This window comes from Hibiscus syriacus, unplaced genomic scaffold, assembly GCF_006381635.1.
Source record: "Hibiscus syriacus cultivar Baekdansim isolate YM2019G1 unplaced genomic scaffold, ASM638163v2 tig00110747_pilon, whole genome shotgun sequence".
In the NCBI taxonomy this organism is placed as follows: Eukaryota; Viridiplantae; Streptophyta; class Magnoliopsida; order Malvales; family Malvaceae; genus Hibiscus; species Hibiscus syriacus.
In genome coordinates this window covers 236,555-256,787 of record NW_024062848.1, presented here as the reverse complement: position 1 = coordinate 256,787, position 20,233 = coordinate 236,555, and the positions used below count along the sequence as shown (strand labels likewise).

Here is a 20,233-nt window from a genome sequence, read left to right as displayed (position 1 = left end):
ATCTTATTCCTCTCCTCTTCATTGTCTTCTTTCCCTCCAAGGTTAACACAAAAACTTAAACTTTAGGCTTTCCAAGTATCCTCGGAAGCAACCATGGTAGGAACTATAATCTCCTCCTTCCTAACTTTGATTCAAGATCCTAAACATAAGTTTTGGTTACGTTATCAAAAAGTTAGTTTTAGAGGGGTTTATGAAATCCATGAATTTCAATCTATTTGTGGGAAGTTTGTGTTGTAAGAATCATTGGTAGTACTTCCTTAAGTTTAAAATGAATTAACAACTCATTTTCATGGCTTTGATTAGTGCATGAGAAAGGGAAAGCTCACATACAAGAGACAAGGAAAAGTTAACCCTTGGGTGATCCAATAATGTTTTTAGTTATCAAGCTTCAAGGTAACATGATTATAGCTTGTCCATACCACATGTAGTTCATTAAATGTGCCTAAATGGTATGTTTTATTCTTGCAAGCATGTTAGAGTGATTTCATGGCAAGATTTGTAATTGTGTGTTATATGCATGAAAGGTGGTACCTTTTTACATCTAAGATGCCAAATAAGACTTTAAAAACGTTTGCTAGTTTTAGGGGAGGGAATGGGTGAGTTGGGTGTAAATTCGCTCTCAGATAAGAGTATTCTAGTATGTCGGTATCGGTACTGGATAAACAATATCGATATTGTTCTTAGTGAAAAGACAAAATTAGGCTCTTTTATAAGGGAGATATTGATACTCCCTATAGAGGTATCTATACTCGGGGTCTGGTATCGATACTCAGAGGGTCAATATTGAATTATTTTTCAAAATATCAAAGCAAGTTTTAATATTGATACTTAGGTGAGTACCGATACCCAAGGGGTGTGTATCGATAATGCTGGTCTAGTATTGATACCCACTATGATCTATAGTAATTTTGGTTCAATTGTTTTGGGTGTTTGGGCTTGGATGTTTTGAGTCCGTATAAGCTACAAGTATCCAATACAAGTAAAAATAATTAAGATCACTAATTTCTCACCTAGAAATAAAGCAAGTTCGGATGACATAAGATTTGCCTTGTGTGACACTTGGGAAACAGTTCGGACACCCGAGTTGCTCTAGTATTATGAAGATCGTCCTTTGTTTGTAAATATCTTGATATTGTCTGATGGTAAGCATCCGATGCATGTAAATTCTGAGTTGTATCAGTACGAATTTCAATACATGTAAATTATGAAATTGTACCTTACGCTCGACTAGGTTTGAGATGTGTGCTTCTGATGCACGTAAACTATGGACCTCAACCTGAGCTCTAGAGGATCCAAGGTAGACTAAGGGTTATAAGTTTCGGTGCACGTAAATTCTGGTTCTTACCTTGAAGTTATCATGTTTTAGATAGGCTAGCGTGTTATCCGAGATGCACATAAATTCCTCCAACCACACCACTTGGCCTATCTCATGCTCAATATGTACTTATGCATGTTTATGACCTTGCACACCAACATGTTCATGTAACGAAGGCATGTATTAAAGCATAGTTATTCTCGTGGCACTGAGCTTGTGAGCTCAGCGTATGGAATGTGTTTCCATGCACAGGTTAGCAGATGGGACCGTTGAGGAGCCTATTGCATCCATACATTCCAGATCATAAGATTTGCAGAGTATGTCTTGAGTCTATTTTAGAGGGCATGTATTCTATATGGACCTTGTGTATTCGAGTCATAACTCTATTTTCATTTAAAACTCTATGGTTGTATTGTAATAATTTGAAGGACTCATTTATTTTTTAAATGTTGAATTTAATTTATGTTGCAATTATGATAAGTTATTTTGATGTTTATGAATGTTTTTAAAAGAAATTTTTAGGTTGACCATTTCGATGGTTTAGTGTGGCATCGTAATCTATGGATCTTCGGGTCAGACTGGATTAGGATGTTATAGTCAAGGTAGTTCAGTTATTGTTTGGGCGCAAATGTCCTAAGTACTTTTATGGAGTAAGCTGACAAGGTGTATATTTCTGACGCATTTTCGGATCTCACCCAGATACCCAAATATCATAAATAGGCTAGTGGGGTGTGTTTCCCAAGATGCAAACCCTTCGACCACACCATGATGCCTACATCAGCTTGTTGTGTTAGTGTTCTTAAATGTTCATGTCTATGCCTGCTAGCATGCTCAAGTAATGAATGTACGTGTCTATGTTAGCACAGAGCTTGTGAGCTTAGCGTCCATAATTTTTCTTATGTGCACAGGTTCTTAGGAGATCCATCGAGGAGCTTATCGTCGGTCTTTGATTCCAGATTCGTCGAGGCTTTAGAGTACGTCTTGAGTCTTTTTAGAGGACATGTACTATTCATAGACCTTCATGTATTTCATAAGTAAAGTAATGTATTCCAATCGTAACTTTACTTATGAAATACTTGATATGTATTATTTGGGATGTATTGGAAGCTCCCCACATTTATAAACTTAAATATTTATGTTTCCATGTATGGTTTAATTGATTATATATTTGAATGATGTTTTAAAAGTCGTTTTGAAAAGAACGATGTTAGATGAAACCTTAAATAACCCACTTAGTATAATTGAAGTCAATTATTTATTGTTTGATTTCATAGTTCGATTTAAAAAAAACAAAGACAATGTTCATTTGTTAAAGATTAATAGTTTATCTTCCGCTTATGCTTGTGAGTGACCATTATAATTTTCTTAATTAAATTGACATTATTTCACCATGATTTCAAAACTATTAAGGCAATATTTATGTGTTAGGTTAATAATAAATCTCTGCTTATGCTAGAGGTAATAATTATTTAATTCTAAACAAATAAATAGTCTTTTCAAATATGCATACAAAACATATTATAAATTAAATAAAACTTTAAACTTGTAATTTCCAATTTTAAAACAACAGGTAATCAACCAGACACCAATATTGGGTGTTGTGGAGTGCTAATCCTTTCTCACACGTAATCGATTCCTGAACTCATTTTCTGATTTTGTAGAGCAAAACTAATATTTTTAGTAAAATTATTTTTTATTAAAATTACCTAATTTATGTGGTCCAATCTTATTTTAAAAATGATTGTTGATGATTTCCATTTTTATACATCATTTCAAAACCCTTCATAGCCCGAAAAAACCGTTATGACATGCAAGTGTATATATATATATATATATTACATTTCATTTTAATTGTATGTTCAATTCTCAACAATTTGACAATAAAAGTTAAACACTCTTGTAGTCTCTAGTGCTCGAATTTGAGACATTTGAAAATAACAACTATCTCTTTATCCACTAAAATACACTTCCTTTCCTTCTCTATCCGTCTTTTATTTCATGTAGCTGGAAACACAATGGACGTCAAGTTCTGGCCTTCTGAAGTCCACTCTTCCAATCATCGCTCTTCACTTCCTGCTGCTCGTCTCAACTCCGGTACTAAATTTAACTTAATATTTGCTACTACTTTCTTCACTTATTTCTTTCTTTTTCCGTTTTTTTTTTTTTGTATGGTGTATTTTTCTTGTCTTAAAAATACTAGATTATACGTATCGTTAAAGATTAAGAAAAATTATAAACAGATACGCACCTCAAACTATTAAAAAAACATGTTTTTAATCTGGTACTTTCATTTTCATATGATGTTGTAGGGTTTTTAGAGTTTTCAGGAACTGGGTTTCAAGATTAGTAGATTACGCTGGGATTGTGTTTACTTGGAGATTTTTAGGGTCATAGGGATTAGTACACTCCTATTCTATAGAACTGACCACTATGAAATGGAATCTCATCAATATTTGCTCCGAACGCTTTTAGTTCTTAGGCTATTAGGTTTTGTAAAGCTATAACAGAGACTAAAAAACAAACCATATAATGTATTTTGGAGGCTTTAACAAGGATGACTTATTTCCCTGAAGATGAATACCCTTTACTTCCTAAGCAGTATGCGCCATCAAAAGTGAATATGAAACATATGGGACATAATTATTTATGACGGTTGTTGCTTAGTAGGCTGGTTTTTTGCAATCTCTCTTCATCAATGATTTAACATGAGACTTGTATTTACAAGTACGGACGTAGGATTTTATGTTAGAAGACGAATTTATAGAGTTTTAGGAGGGAAGAAATTATAAAATTTTAGGAGATGAAAACATATTTTCAATAGGAAATATAAAAAAAATATTTAAAATTTGTCCTCTAAAACATATTTTCATTAAAGGTTTCTCTCTGTTTTGCATCCCCGTTAAATGTAGTTTGTATTATGTCAGAACATGTTTTTCATTTACCTGGAAATGTTTTAATGTATTGCAGCGAATGGGAAAATCGCAGAAGTCCAGCATCCGGTCCAGTAGTCCTGCTATACTCGGCCAGGAATTGACCTCGTTATTGGATCGGCAAGCGGTGGTATAGGGAACCCAAAAGAATCTTCCTCCGATCTGTTCCTTTGACCTTTACATTGTAGTGCTCCTGTTTCCGACAATGAAACCACTATTGTTTCTAATTTGAAAAGGTATACCCATTTCCATGGTGTGATTATGCTAAACTGCAAACTTCTAAGTTCGAGAAGATGTGCGCTAAGAAGCTGCTTAGGCATACAAGGAAATAGTTTGAGTCTAAGGCCACACGAGAAATGAGTTCGAGTCTACGGCCACACGATGGCACTAGGATTTGGTTGAGACAAGCACAAATGAATGTCACTTGTTCCTTTCTGTTGCAGAATTGAATCCCATTCGTTCGACAAAGATCATACTGAAAAGACGAGGCAAAAAGCTACATTTGTTCAAGAGGTGGTCATCTCAACCATATTCTAAAGTTCATACACACGCATATGATGTAATATGTGTATATGGTCTAGAGTAATTCTATGTATAAAGGCAAAAAGCCACGAAATAAACAGTGTATAAAATACGAATTACGACATGATGGATATTAACCAACTAATTAAGCACGAGTCTGGAGCAAAAAAAATCCAAAATATGAGATTGAAATCAAAGAGGTTCTAAAAATTGTGATGAAACTAATTGCATGACTTTAACATTTGACATATGAAGGTTTTTTGACATCAATGTGGAAAGCAAATAACATTTCTTGCAACGCCAAGTTATCCAAAAATCACTGGATGATCGACTGTATAACACCGGCTCCGACCGTCTTACCTCCTTCTCTGATAGCAAACCGCATACCTTGCTCACAAGCAACAGGCATAATAAGCTCGACTACCATCTTTACACGGTCGCCGGGCATAACCATCTTAGACTCTTCATCCTTATCATTCATAATGGCAGTCACCTTTCCAGTGACATCGGTGGTTCTCATATAAAACTGAGGCCTATAACCTGCAAAGAAGGGAGAATGCCTACCACCCTCTTCCTTCTTCAACACATAGACAATGGCACTGAACTTCGTGTGGGGAGTGATTGTTCCGGGTTTAGCCAAAACCATCCCCCTTTGAATATCCGCCTTTTGAACACCTCTAAGCAACAACCCGACATTATCGCCAGCCATGGCATCGTCTAGTATCTTTTGAAACATTTCCACACCTGTAACCGTGGTGTTCCTAGTTTCTTTCAATCCAACAATGTCGACAGTCTCTCCAACCTTAATAGTACCTCTCTCGATACGACCGGTGGCGACGGTACCACGTCCAGTGATGGAAAACACATCCTCAATGGCTAACAAGAAAGGCAAATCAGTTTGCCTTTGAGGAACTGGAATATAACTATCAACAGCATCCATAAGTTCATAAATCTTATCAACCCATTGGTTTTCCCCTCTTGGGATACTGGGTTTACCCATCAAAGCTTCTAAAGCTAAAAGTGCAGAGCCAGAAACAATAGGTACTTCATCACCAGGAAATTCGTAACTAGTAAGCAATTCACGCACCTCCAATTCCACAAGTTGCAGAAGCTCCTCGTCGTCAACCTGGTCTTGTTTGTTCAAAAACACAACCATGTTTGGTACACCGACTTGTTTAGCCAGCAGGATGTGTTCCTTAGTTTGGGGCATGGGTCCGTCAGCGCCGGAAACGACTAAGATTGCACCGTCCATTTGGGCAGCTCCGGTAATCATGTTCTTGACATAATCGGCGTGCCCGGGGCAATCCACGTGAGCGTAATGGCGGTTCTCGGTTTCGTATTCGACGGTGGCGGTGTTGATGGTGATACCACGGGCGCGCTCTTCAGGGGCGGCGTCGATTTCGTCGTACTTTTTGGGGGCACTGTTACCCATGGAAGCTAAGGCCATGGTCAGGGCTGCGGTCAAGGTGGTTTGCCGTGGTCGACATGGCCAATGGTGCCGATGTTGACATGGGGCTTTTTGCGCTCGAATTTACCACGGGCAGCTTTGACGGTGAAAGAGGAACGGCGACGGGTGAAGACGGAGGTGGTGGTGGAGACGGTGGTGATGAAAGGAGGGAGGAGGGAAGAGGATAGGTGGGCAGGTGTTAGTTTAGAGGAGAAAATGGCGGAGGTGATTGAGGAGTGAGTAGGAGGGAAAGGAAAGGCTTGTGGGTACCTGAGCTTAGAAGATGTTACGGCGGTGGCGGTGGCGGCGGCCGGTGATGAAATTGCCATGCCTTTGGTTTCGGCCTTGGATTGGGGTTTGGGGGATGAACAATGAGGAGGGAGGGGATTTTGGGAGTTGGATTTTATCTTATTCTTGTGGCTTCGGATTTGAGGGTCTGAGGAAGGGGAGGGGAGGGGAGGGGAGGGGCTAAAACGAACGGCTAAAATTTGTTGTTATTTTATCCGCTCCTGCTTCTGCTGCTCGCTTGGGGGTAGTTTTGAAATTTCACTTTATCACTCTCCTTTCATCATATCTTACCATTCCATTTACTTACCTCCTTCCCCAGCAGGCCCATCCACCCATACCCAAATTACTACATCTTACTAGTATCCAATTACCATCACTAGTTTAGGCCTCCAATTTGAGCTGCTTCTTTCGACCGTGGAAGGATCAAGTGTCGGGGTGAGTATTTGATTTATTTTAGTTGATTTATTTAGTTGATTTATTTTTTTTTGAATTAATCGAGTTGATTAATTTTATTTTATAACTTGAATTCTGTTTGAAAGTTTTTTAAATTGAATCAAGTTACTTGAATATTTATTTAAATTTAATTGTAAATAATTATAATCTTATGATACTATTAGATTTTAATTTAAATGGAATTTTATAACCATATATGATATATCATATTTGTTTATATGTAATATGCATATAATGATAAGTTCAATGACTTAACTTGTACTTAAAAATCAATTTAGTAATTATTAAAAATTTTAAATTATTCAAGTTTTATTTTGTAACTTGATTTGAATTTAAATTTTTCTAGTCTAATTTTTTAGCATCGATTCAAATAAACAAATTTTTAATTTTTTTGAATCAAATTTTTCTTACCCTTAATAATTGCATAAAATTTAATTTTTATTTATGTGAATTATTTTATTTTTTAAAAGTATGATATTTTAAATATATATATGTGTTTGTGTGACGGCTAACACAATTTTCTAATGATGTTCTACTGAAAGGATTAAAAATAAATGGGTTAATTACTTCAAATACCACTCATATTTAAGCTCAGACTCGTTTATGCTACTAACATTTTAATTTTATTAATTTTAACATAGATATTTAAGTTTAACTGCAATTATGACAATATGTCGTTAATGGCTTAATGGCACGATGACATGTCATCTTTGGGTCGTGATGTTGCGGACGTGTCTCCCTTACCATAATGATGTTGTTTTGGATCAAATATTTTAATACTCAAAAAGCCCAAACTGATGTAGCTTTGCTTAAGAAAAAAATGAAGGGTAAACTACTAAAACTAGTAAAACACCCATGTTATCTTTTCTTCAACATATCTCTCTCTCGCTCTCTCTTCCTCTTCCTCTACACACCCATTGTCTCTTGCTCTTCCTTGATAACCTAGGGATTAATTCTAAAACATATTCAGAGTTGTGCTTCTTACTCTCTTCTTTCATACCATCTGTGTTGGTGTCAGTATTTTAACTTGGGTTTGTCCACTTCATTTCATTTTATTTTCTCCCCTAGCCCCCTCTACCGATATGTTTAGGTTTCTCCCCAGTATTCATTTTATTTTAACGTGGGTGTTTTATTGGTTTTAGTAGTTTACCCTTCATTTTTTTTTCTTAAGCAACACTGCGTCATTTTGGGTTTTTTTTACTATTAAAATAATCATGCCAAAACAACGTTGTTTTGGTGAGGAGCCACTTCAGCAACCTCACGACCCGGAGATGCCATGTCATCATATCGTTAAGCCATTAACGATAGAGTGGCATAATTACAGTTAAACTTAAACTTTAGTGTTAAAATTGGCAAAATTAAAACTTTAGGCATGAATTTATCCGAGCTTAAAGGTGAGTGATATTTGAATTAGTTAACCCAAAATAAATTTATGAAATTCCTAAACTGATATAAATTCAATAATTTATTTCAACGACAACAGTCTCACCTGCCGAGGAATTATAAGGAATGGCATGCTAATATAAGGTTAAAAATGGCACAACAGAAAATATGTAATGAAACTTAATGAAATAGTACATCTGAGACTGCATCTAATCATGAAAGAAGAACTACTGCAAGAGTTTATCACATCAAGACTGATGATGACAGAGATGCTCCTGAGATTATAGCAGGTTCCTTTTATCTATTTGATGAACCTATGTTTGTATTGATTGATCCCGGTTCTACACACTCATATATTAGTACAAAACTGCTAAGAGATAGGGGAATTTTTCTAGAACCTATTTCTAGGGATATTGTGGCAATCAATCCATTGGGCCATAGTGAAAAAATTTGTTGGATTTGTAACGAATGTCTGATAAAGATACAAGGAGTAGAAATTCCTGCAAACCTATTAGAATTGCCTCTTGAGGAATTCGAAATAATCTTAGGCATGGATTGGCTATCTTCCTACTATGGTTGGGTAGATTTTCGTTTGAAGATATTGTTTTTAAAGGATAAAACGGGTTCAAAGATAATATTTATTGGAGAAAGGGTAAATCCCTTATCCAATGTGATTTTAGCTTTTACTACTAAAAAATTATTGTCACGGGGATGTCAAGCAATTTTAGCAAATGTGTTGGATACCAGAACTACTGAAGTTAAGTTTAAAAGCATTCCAACTGTACGAGAGTATCCAGAGGTGTTTCCAGATGAGCTACCTAGATTACCTCCAGATAGTTAGGTGGAGTTTGGGATTGATGTATTCCCAGGTACAATGCCTATTTCGTTGGCTCCTTATCGAATGGCCCTAACAGAGTTAAGAGAATTAAAGGCTCAATTGCAAGAGCTACTGGATTGAGTATTTATAAGACAAAGTATTTCACCTTGGGGTGCACCGGTGTTGTTCGTGAAAAACAAAGATGGATCAATGCGTTTGTGCATAGATTATCGACAGTTGAACAAGGTGACTATAAAGAACAAGTATCCTCTTCTGAGGATTGATGACTTGTTTGATCAGCTTAAGGGAGCAACAATTTTCTCTAAGATTGATCTTCGATCGGGATATTATCAATTAAAGATTAAAGAGGAAGATGTTCCAAAGACAACTTTCAGAACACGATATGGACACTACAAGTTCGTAGTAATGCCGTTTGGGTTGACAAATGCTCCAGCAACACTCATGGATTTGATTAATCAAGTATTTTAACCTTATTTAGATCAATTTGTGGTGATATTTATTGATGATATTCTGGTATACTTGAAGACAAAGATAGAACATGATGTTCATCTTCGTACTGTGCTCGAAATACTTAAGGATAAAAAGTTATATGCCAAACTATCAAAGTGTGAGTTTTGGTTATCAAAAATTGTTTTTCTTGGTCATGTTGTCTCGGCAGAAGGCATAAGAGTTGATCCTAAGAAAGTTCAAGCAATATTGGAGTGGAAACCTCCAAAGAATGTTACAGAGGTCTGAAGTTTTTTTGGACTTACTGGTTATTATCGAAGGTTTGTGAAAGAAAATTCAATGATTATTTCTCCTTTGACCAAAATTTTTCGAAAGGATATTTCATTTGCTTGGACTAAGAAGTGTCAAGAGAGTTTTGAAGCTCTAAGGAAGATTTTAATAGAAGCACCAATGTTGGTACAACCAGAATCGGGCAAAGAGTATGTGGTGTATAGTGATGCATCTCATAATGGTTTGGGTTGTGTACTTATGCAAGAAGGTAAAGAGGTAGCCTATACTTCTCGATAATTAAAGACGCACGAGAAGAATTATCCTACTCATGATCTTGAGTTAGCAGTAGTAGTTTTTGCTCTAAATATTTGGCGTCATTATTTGTATGGTGAGAGATATCACATCTATACGGATCATAAGAGTTTAAAATATATGTTGACTCAAAAAGAGCTCTATAATTTGATCATTGATTATCATCCAGGCAAAGCAAATGTTGTAGAGATGCACTTAGTCGGAAGACTTTTGCAGCTTTGAGAGCTATGGTTGTATGACTATTGTTAAAAGAAAATGACGCACTATTAGCTAAATTAAAAATAAAGTTGATGCTTTTAAATCGGATAATAGAGCTACAAAAGAAAGATGGCAGATGCTTGGAAAAGATTTCACTAGTAGAAAAAGGTGAGACTAAGGACTTTGAAATCAAGCCAGATGGATGTTTGTATTGCCGAGGAAGAATCTATATTCCACATGATGATAAGTTGAAGAAAGATATTCTTTCTGAGGCACATTATAGTCCACTGGCTATTCATCCAGGTGGGAGAAAAATGTATCATGATGTAAAGAGTCGATTTTGGTGGCCGGGTATGAAAAGTGCCATTTCTTAGTTTTTTGTTACGTGTTTGACGTGTCAACGAGTGAAAGCTTAACATCAGGTGCCTTCGGGATTGTTACAACCAATTTTTATTCCATAATAGAAGTGGGAGAGAGTTACTATGGATTTTGTTACAGGGCTACCATTGACATCAAATAAGAAGGATTCCATTTGGGTGATAGTTGACCAGTTAACTAAATCATCACATTTCATTCCAGTACGAATGGACTACGCCCTGGATAAATATGCAGAGTTGTATATCAAGGAGATAATTCGGCTACATGGAGTGCCAGTATCAATCATATTAACAGGGATCCAAGGTTTACTTCAAGATTTTGGAATTCTTTGCATAAAGCATTAGGTACTCGATTGAATTTCAGTACGACATTTCACCCACAGATGGATGGTCAGTCTAAGCGGACTATCCAGATATTGGAGGATATGTTGAGGGCATGTGTTATTGAGTTTGAAGTATCTTGGGAAAAGTATTTGCCTCTAGCAGAATTTGCTTACAATAACAGCTATCAATCTAGCATCAAGAGGGCTCCTTACGAAGCTTTATACGAGAAAAAGTGTCAGACACCATTAAATTGGTTCGAGTTAAAAGACTGGGATCTGGTTGGCCCTGATTTATTGAAGGAGGTTGAGGATAAAGTGAGGATAATCCAAGATAATCTCAAGATTGCAGCTGATCGTCAGAAGTCTTATGCAAATTTGAAGCGAAAAGAGATTGAATTCAATGAAGGCGATAAGTTTTTCTTAAAGTATCACCTTGGAAAAAGATATTTCATTTTGGGCGTAAAGGAAAATTAATTCCAAGATTCATTGGACCTTATGAGATATTAAAGAGAGTTGGACTGGTGGCTTACCAATTAGCATTACCTTCAGAGTTGGAAAAAGTACACAATGTTTTTTATGTGTCAATTCTTAGAAAGTATTGATAAGATCCTTCACATGTTATTGCATCAGAGGAAATTGAGATCCGACCAGATTTAACTTATGAAGAAGAACCAGTTCGAATCTTAGCTCGAAAAATCAAAGAACTGCGTAACAAGACAATTCCTCTTGTCAAAATGCTTTGGCGAAATCATAAAGTCGAGGAAGCTACGTGGGAAAGAGATGAGGACATGAGGAAGCAATATCCTCATATGTTTTCATCATAAACGTATTAAAAATTTGAGAATGAATTTTATTTAAGGGGGAGAGAATTGTAATACCCCAAATTTTTTGTTAGTGACCAAAATGTAACTTTGAAGTTTGGTGGCCAAAGTATAAAACTTGGAATATTTTAGGGAATTAAGTGATAAATTTCCTAAAATAAATTTTGTTCCATAAATAGATAGTTTACTCTTGAGAGTGAGGATTTATAGAAATCATATTTTTGGAATTTGAATTTTTAGTAAAGAAAAATTAGAAAGGGTTAAAGCCGGTAAGAAATCGATAATTCAGATCGAATTGGAATTTTACAAAAAATTGAAGGATGTTATAAAATGGTTGGTAATGTTATTTTTAATATTTTGGATCAGAGAAATTGGTTGGGAAATGTGCATTTTTTTAGATTTAACTGAAATAGTGGAATTTAGTGACTAAAACACAATTTTTGAAAATTCATGGGGAATTTCGTAAATCAAAGTCAAATTAATTCATCTTTGACTTTGAAAAATGATAAGGATGAGGTGTTTTGGTTTTATGGTGAATATAAAGATTTATTAAGGGTGTTTTGGTCTTATCTCAATTAAATGAATATTTTATTCATTTATAGTGGAATTAAATGTAAACTAATATGAAATGCACCCAAAATTTCATCCAACTTCCTTATCTTCTTCTCCAAGCTACCGTGGGTTTCTCCTAAGGTGAGAGAAAGCTTTAATTCAATTTTTAAGCAATTTCCTTAGGATTTTGAGTATATCGTAAAATAAAAATTATTATATGCGAAAAACGCTATCATTTGGTACCAATATTGCATGATAATATTGATGGTGTTCAATGATCCCAAATTCTACAGTTTGTGTTCATATAAGGGATCATGAAATTGATGATGGATCTTGATGTTTGTGAGGTAGTAGATTCATATTCAAGCATGTATGATGATTAGAACATGTTTAATCTTTCTATAACTTGTTCTTTAAGTTTCGACCATGGATTGTTTGAGTGAGAACAATTATGGAAAAATTATATAAGGGTTGGAAATGATGAAGGAAGTATTTTACAAGCCTTAGAAAATTTGGGGACTATTTTGTAATTTTTTGAAAAGTTGTGGATCAATTCAACATTTTTGGAAAATTGATGGGTTATTGTATAATTATTATATAATTGATGTACTATGCTAGAAATTGTTGTTTGGGAATTTTTGTATTGAAATTTTAAGTTGTAAAATGGTGAAGGGCCATTTTATACAAGTTGGAAAAATTGCTGCCAAAATTAAAAAAATTAATAAGTGTTAAAATATTTGGTGAAAATGAGTTTCAAGTATATTATGGAGTTGGTAGTGGATATGTTTATGTTAGTACAATACTAACATATGTATCGTTATGAATTTGTGATTTATACAGCTCGTGATTGATTTGTGATCGAAGCAAGTCAAATAGAAAAGGATTTATTATGGACAATAGTGAGGCAAATATATTTTGAAAGATATAAAGTGTCAAGGTGAGTGCAACACATGCATGACATTATACATGGATATTTTATACATCATCAGGAAGACTTGTGATAAGTCGACCTTGTTTATATCAGCATGATATTATGTCAGTTTTTTGTAACTTTGAAATGACATTTATATGTCACAATATGAAATTATAATGCATTGATCATAGAAAATGTGATATTTTACCATGAATGTTTTCGGGTATGAATTGCCCATTGTTAAATTATGATAATATACTTTTCCATGGATGGATTAAATAAAATAGACTATATGCCCAAGTAAGTCATTGAGTGACAGGGTATAGTTGGCATGCCATAGAGTATAGCAGCTGCAGGTTTATAATACACTTCGGTGTATATGGTGGGCACGACTTTATGTGTAAAACACTTCAGTGTATATGGTGGGCACGCCCTTATGTGTAATACACTTCGGTGTATATGGTTGGCACGACCTTATGTGTAATACACTTCGGTGTATATGGTGGGCACGACCTTATGTGTAATACACTTCGGTGTATATGGTGCGCACGGCCTTATGTGTAACACTACGGGGCAAATATTACTCGAATATCCAGGGTCCTCATGGTTTTATAATGGGCTATTGTCTATGGTTTTATAGATTATTGCTTAATAAATGGTAAGCATGAAATTAAGATTACGAGCTTATAGAATAAATGGCAAGTATATTAGTAAGAAATTTTATTCTCAGTTATATTATTTTGATCATGGTAAAATATTGGATATGTTGGTAACATGATTTTATGTCATTTGATTTTGACATTGATATTGATGCATGAATTGTATTGCACTATTTATTGTTTTAAATTGCCTCACTAAGTATATACTTAGCGTGTGATGATTTTCACGCGTAGGTAAAAAGCCAGTAGTGGAATAAAGATTTCAAGGTGACATCAAGCATCGGGGAGTATATTTCAATATCAATAAGACATCCTATGATGTAATGTTGACTTTATTAGTGGCATGTACTTATTAATGTTTTATTTGTTTTGTTGAACAAATTTGGAAACAAAATGGAAATTTTATAGTGATTGAAAGGTTAGGTTTTTATGAGTTTTATATATATTTTTGCTGAAATTACTGTATCAGTTGTTGTATCAGTGAATGGTGATGAACAGTAATGACGTTAAAAATTTACAGAATTCTACAGAGGTATCGATACCCTGCTATATTGTACTGATGCCCTCACTATTCACTGTTCACGATACTATTCATAATAAGAAAATCTTTTGAACTAAATTTGTTATAACGAAAAATAATTTATATGATCATATTTTTATAATATCAGTTACCATTTTAAGAAAATAAATTTTAAATCTCTTTGAATTAGAAAATGGTTTTAGAAAATCGGGTGACATCTATAATCTGTATAGGTATAATTGTACGGGTTATGGGTGTTACACGCATGCTTTGTTCCAAGTCCCAATGCATGCAGAGAAATAACGTTCCCGCTCCCATGCAGAGAAATCAACAAGCATTTGCAAAGATTCCCCATGCAGAGCTGAAGACGCCGGGAAATTAGAGGCCCCTATTTTATAACAAGCCGGTGCATGCATTATTGGTCTAATTATTAGACCTATTCCCAACGCAGCAGAGGTATCTCACATGTTCAAGCCCTCCATGCAGCAGCAGAGTTGATGCCATGCAGAGAAGTAGAAGACGTCAAGAAATCTTGCCCCCCACATGCAGCAGCAGCAGAAAAAATCCATGCTGAGTTGAAGACGCCGAGAAATCATAGACCCTTCTCTACCTAATTTAACTAAAGACGCCAAGTAATCCCCATGGATTATGCATGCAAAAGTTTAGCCTAAAGACGCTGAGATATCCTGGGGTCTTTAGGCGTGTGCTGTAGAAAATACCCTAGATGGGGAAATAATGTTGGAACAACGTTATTGTGGGGAAAATTTTTCCCATACTGCATCATTCTTGCATTTTTTCCATTCTATCCTATGTTTTTATAACCTTTTTTAGGTTAGGTGTATACGGTTACGGTCATATATTATATGGAAAGATTTATATATACCTATGTCATGTACACAGACGCATTAGTGGGATAGTTACAATATATAGTCAACTTTTGTTCATAATAAATAAAAACTGATACATTTTAATTATTCTTGTTATTTTGATGTTTTGAGCTGCACGTAGAGATGGGCGAGTCAGAATTGGATAGGTTTCGGTTAACTTGAACAAACTCAAAAATTATACACCCTCCACCCAACCCAACTTTTTAAGATAAAATGTGAACCCGGCCGTAAATAATATTGCCATAACCATTTTTTTTGAAAATAATTAAATATCATTTTAAAAAATAATTATGACTTTATTTGAATGATTTTGAATTAATTTGAAAATTTTGAACTGAAGTCGCCATCGACCTTTATGTAAGGTAGGCCGAATACCTAAAAACATCTTTTAAGTAATTCATAAAAATAATGTAAAAGACAAAAATTGGTATGCGTTTACCAAAAATTTGATTTAACGGGTCCGGGAGTCGATTACGCATGAGGGAAGGATTAGCACCCCCTTAGCGCCCAAAATTAGTACTTAGTTAATTATATATTGTCGTGGTAGTGAAAATTATAAATCGAATATAAAGTTAGAATATAATCCATTTATTAAGTTTAATTAATTTGCTTCGAATTAATTATTAGGGAACATTCCTTAATTTGAGAAGAAAACACAGGATTTGCACATCCTCCAATGAGAAGGCTATCCCATTTATTTCTCTTTTATACGAGAAATGTCCCCTCCCCAAAGTTATCAAAAAAGCACAAATCGAATATAAATCGACTATCGATAATTACATAAAATAAATTACTATTTAAAGAAACACGCATTGCATCATTTGAATAAAAACGAATTAATTATCACTTTAAAAAATAATAAATTTGATTTATTTCAAAGTTCACATTTCATTCGAATGTCGTATTGGATTGCACTACTTTGACCAATCAATGCTTTCTACGCCCATTCTACAAATAAGTGTTCTTGAAAATATTAGAATAAAAAAGTGTTTTTTAATATAAAGATAAAAGGTATTTTACAACTTTAAAATACATATACATATAGTATTATGTTATAGTATCACTTTAAAAAAATAACACATCGATATATATATATATATATATATAATATAATCTAAATTTGCAAATTAAAACTTGCAATAAGGATTAAATCAAATCACTAGAGGAGTTGCAGGGGTTAACATACAATTATCTCATATTATCTCAAGTGAAAATTAAGTTGTAACAGTGACCAAAATGTATTCGAAACCAAAGTAAAGGGATTACAACATAAGTAGAACATGCATTTCCTATACATAGTAACTAGTGACTAAAATATAACCATTATAAATACCATAACCAAAGTCAGATATCAATAGAAATGCAATAATCAACCAGATAAGGGCCAAAATGAACTAACAAGGATATGTACTGCATAAGTATAAATTAACTAGAATATGATGGCCTATGCTTAAATATAAACATAAAATCATTTATAAGCAAATGAGAATGAAATTACAACATAAACAAAATAAGAGCTCAAAATAAAAAGGAATAAAAAGTTTCATTAGTGAATGGAACAGAAAGGTTACAAACCACGGAGGACCCTCTTGCAAATAACCCAGATACGAAAATACTCTCTAGGTTCTCCCAAAACGACATCATTTTGCATGGCATATATATGGTAAGATCCAAACTAAACTGACCATCAACTCTAATTTGCTTTCTTTGCCCTTTGTTTGAAAGAAAGGGAGAGAGAGAGTGCTCTCATGAGCCTCAATCGGAGGCCATGAATTTCTAGAATCTGGTGGGGTCTCTGCCACACCGGTCATCGTTGGCCGAAGATGTCCACCGTCTGCCAAAGCCGTGGAAGTGAGAGAAAGACGTTGTTTGAAGCATCTCTTCGCCCTGATTTCGAATCCAGGCTTTGTTTTTCCTTGAAGTGGCTCTAGTGTTGTAGATTTACAAAGGAACACTTCAGTTTTTTCGGTTCCGGTGACCCTCAGAGTATTTAGTGAATGATCTACGAGCTAAGTCCTTTTCTCTTTACATTTTCGTTCTCTTTTCCTCTTTTATTTTTCTCTCTTTCTTTTTTTTCTCTATTTGTTCGACACTTCTCCCCTTATTTTTTCTATTCAAATTCGATCCCTTTTCGAATCTGGCCATCTCCTTTTTATCTTCTTCTTTGTTAATTTTGGTGATGTCTTACTGTTTATGAAAAATAGGGTTTGAGTGCCTTATCTTTACTTGTGACAGGGTTGAATTTAACTTCGAGATTTTATTTGGATTTCATTTTTATTTTTAATTGATTTGTCCCTTTTTTCACTGTTGATGTTGATATCCTATCACTGTAGGTTGAAACGACGGCGTCAGAAGACGTCAGTAGTGGTAGGAGTAATCGACAGCGGTGACAACAAAAACTCCTTAGGATTATGATGAAACACTAGAGTTACTGCAATCTTATCTGGGTTGTTGGATCAAGGTAAGATCTAACAGTTGAGTAACGAATGGATGGAGCTGAGATGGACTGGAATAAACCCTATTTTGGGATTGATCTGGACCGTTGGATGGGTCCAGATCCAATGGCTATAGATTGGCGGTGATGAAGGATTGAGATGGAACCCTAATTGGGTTCTGGGTCAACTATTAGGCTTCAGTTGGGTCGAACCCAGGAGGGTTTGGTTGGATCCTCTTGGGTTTTGTAATGGGTCGGTTTCTGGTGGGCTGAAGTTATTGGGTTATGTGTTAGGTCTTCTAGTATGTAATATGTTAGGCCTTGTAATTTGGGCCAATTTAGGCAAAAATATAAATAGATGTTAATAATAATAATAATAATAATTATACTAGACAATTAAAACCTGGACTAAAAGGGGTGTCTATAGCTGCCCCTCTTTGCCTTTTCTTGTGTTAATAAGAATAGGGAAAAGATAATATGATAACGAGTTTTTGTTTGGTTCTCTCTTTCGCTTTGACATTTGATTTTAAAGACAACACTACTCATCCGTGTTGAAGAGATATAGCCGCTTCCAGGTAAATTGTTTGTTGAAGATAACGATGTTCCTTCTCGTTGAGAAAGTCAGGTCAATCTGGAGATAATTTGGTGACAACACAGTTCCTACATGATGAGAAAGTCTAATTGTCTGAGGTTGACACTACTCATTCGCATTGAGGAGATCTGTTAGGTGGACGACATTGTTCCTACATGGTGAGGATGTCTAGCTATCTTTAGGGATAATTTGGAGACAACACGGTTCCTACGTGATGAGAAAGTATGGTTATCTAAGGATGACGTGGCTCCTACGCGTTGAGGAGATCTGGTTGGTGGAAGACATTGCTCCTACGTGATGGGTAAGTCTAGTCGTCTTTGGGGATAATTTGGAGACAACACGGTTCCTACGTGATGAGGAAGTCTAATTGTCTGAGGATGACACTGCTCCTACGCATTGAGGATATTTGGTCAGTCGATGACATTGTTCCTACGTGATGAGGACGTCTAGTTATCTTTAGGGATACTTTGGAGACAACACAGTTCCTACATGATGAGGAAGTCTGATTGCCTGAGGATGACGCTACTCCTACTCGTTGAGGAGATATGGTCAGTTGCCAGTGATTAACTTGAAATGGAATCTTCTTATTCGATATAGAATTATGAAATGAAGCCTTTGCTAACATTGAATTCCTGTCAAATGTTTGAACTGAAATAAGTGAGTGGAAGCAAATTTGTTTCAATAGAAGCTATCTTAGGCGAGATAAAATTTTATTTCGATTGAAACATTTCAAATTTATGTTTCAAGGAAAAACTATCTAAAGAGAGACGAAACTTTGTTTCGAGAGAAACAATCTCAAAGGTTTATGTTTCAAGAGAAACTATCTCAAGCGAGACAAACTTTGTTTTGATAGAAACAAACTCAAAGGTTTATGTTTCAAAAGAAATTGTCTCAAGCGAGATGAAATTTTGTTTTTAGGAAAATAATCTCAAGTGAGATCAATTTTGCTTCATGTGCAAAAATTTTAAAATTTTTGGAAAACTGACTTAAGCGAGACGAAATTTATTTCAAGAGAAAAAATCTCAAGGATTTGTGTTTCAAGAGAAATTGTCTCAAGTGAGACAAAATTAGTTTCAAGAGAAATTGTCTCAAGGGAGAAAAAAATTGTTATTAGAGAAAAAAATCTTAAGTGAGATCAATTTTGTTTTAAAAATTTCAAAATTTGTGGAAATCTGTCTCAAGTGAGATGAAAAAACAATACCAAATGCCAGTAATTTTGTTTCAAGTGAAATAATTTCAAAATTTGTGTTTCGAATGAAACTATTTTAAGCGAGACGAAATTTGTTTTGAAAGAAACAATCTCAAGTGAGATCAATTTTGTTTCAAATATTTCAAAATTTGTGGAAAACTGTCTCAAGCGAGACGAAATTTGTTTTGAGAAAAACAATCTCAAAGGCTTATAGATTTTATATTCTTGCATGTTGAGGAAATGCCTTTAGATGATCTGATCGTTCACATTAGGATGTAAAATTTGTGGATGACATTGTTCCTTCATGTTGAGGACGTCTAGTCATCACCAAAATTTTATTTCCTAAAATATCAATATAAATTGATGCATTTATGAATGACTATCTTGGATGTTATGATGAGGTTGATTTCATGTATTTGACTTGATTTTTATTTTGATAAAAATGACCTTTTTGAATTTGTCCTCTTGAGAAGAGAAAATGATCTTGAGAAAGGGAAAATTAAATGATGTCATCAAGAGAGGAAAAATGGCCTAGGAGAAAAAAAAAATAAGGATTTAAGGGA

At 34.8% G+C, this 20,233-nt stretch overlaps 1 protein-coding gene across 1 annotated transcript; it reads right to left on the bottom strand.

The window, feature by feature from the left end:
* Nucleotides 1-4,983: 4,983 nt before the first annotated feature.
* LOC120139475 (elongation factor Tu, chloroplastic-like) lies at nucleotides 4,984-6,620 on the bottom strand. The gene is given in 2 exon segments (XM_039154676.1): nucleotides 4,984-6,240; nucleotides 6,243-6,620. Coding segments are annotated over 2 exon segments (1,458 nt in total). The 5' UTR covers nucleotides 6,544-6,620; the 3' UTR covers nucleotides 4,984-5,083.
* Nucleotides 6,621-20,233: the final 13,613 nt, after the last annotated feature.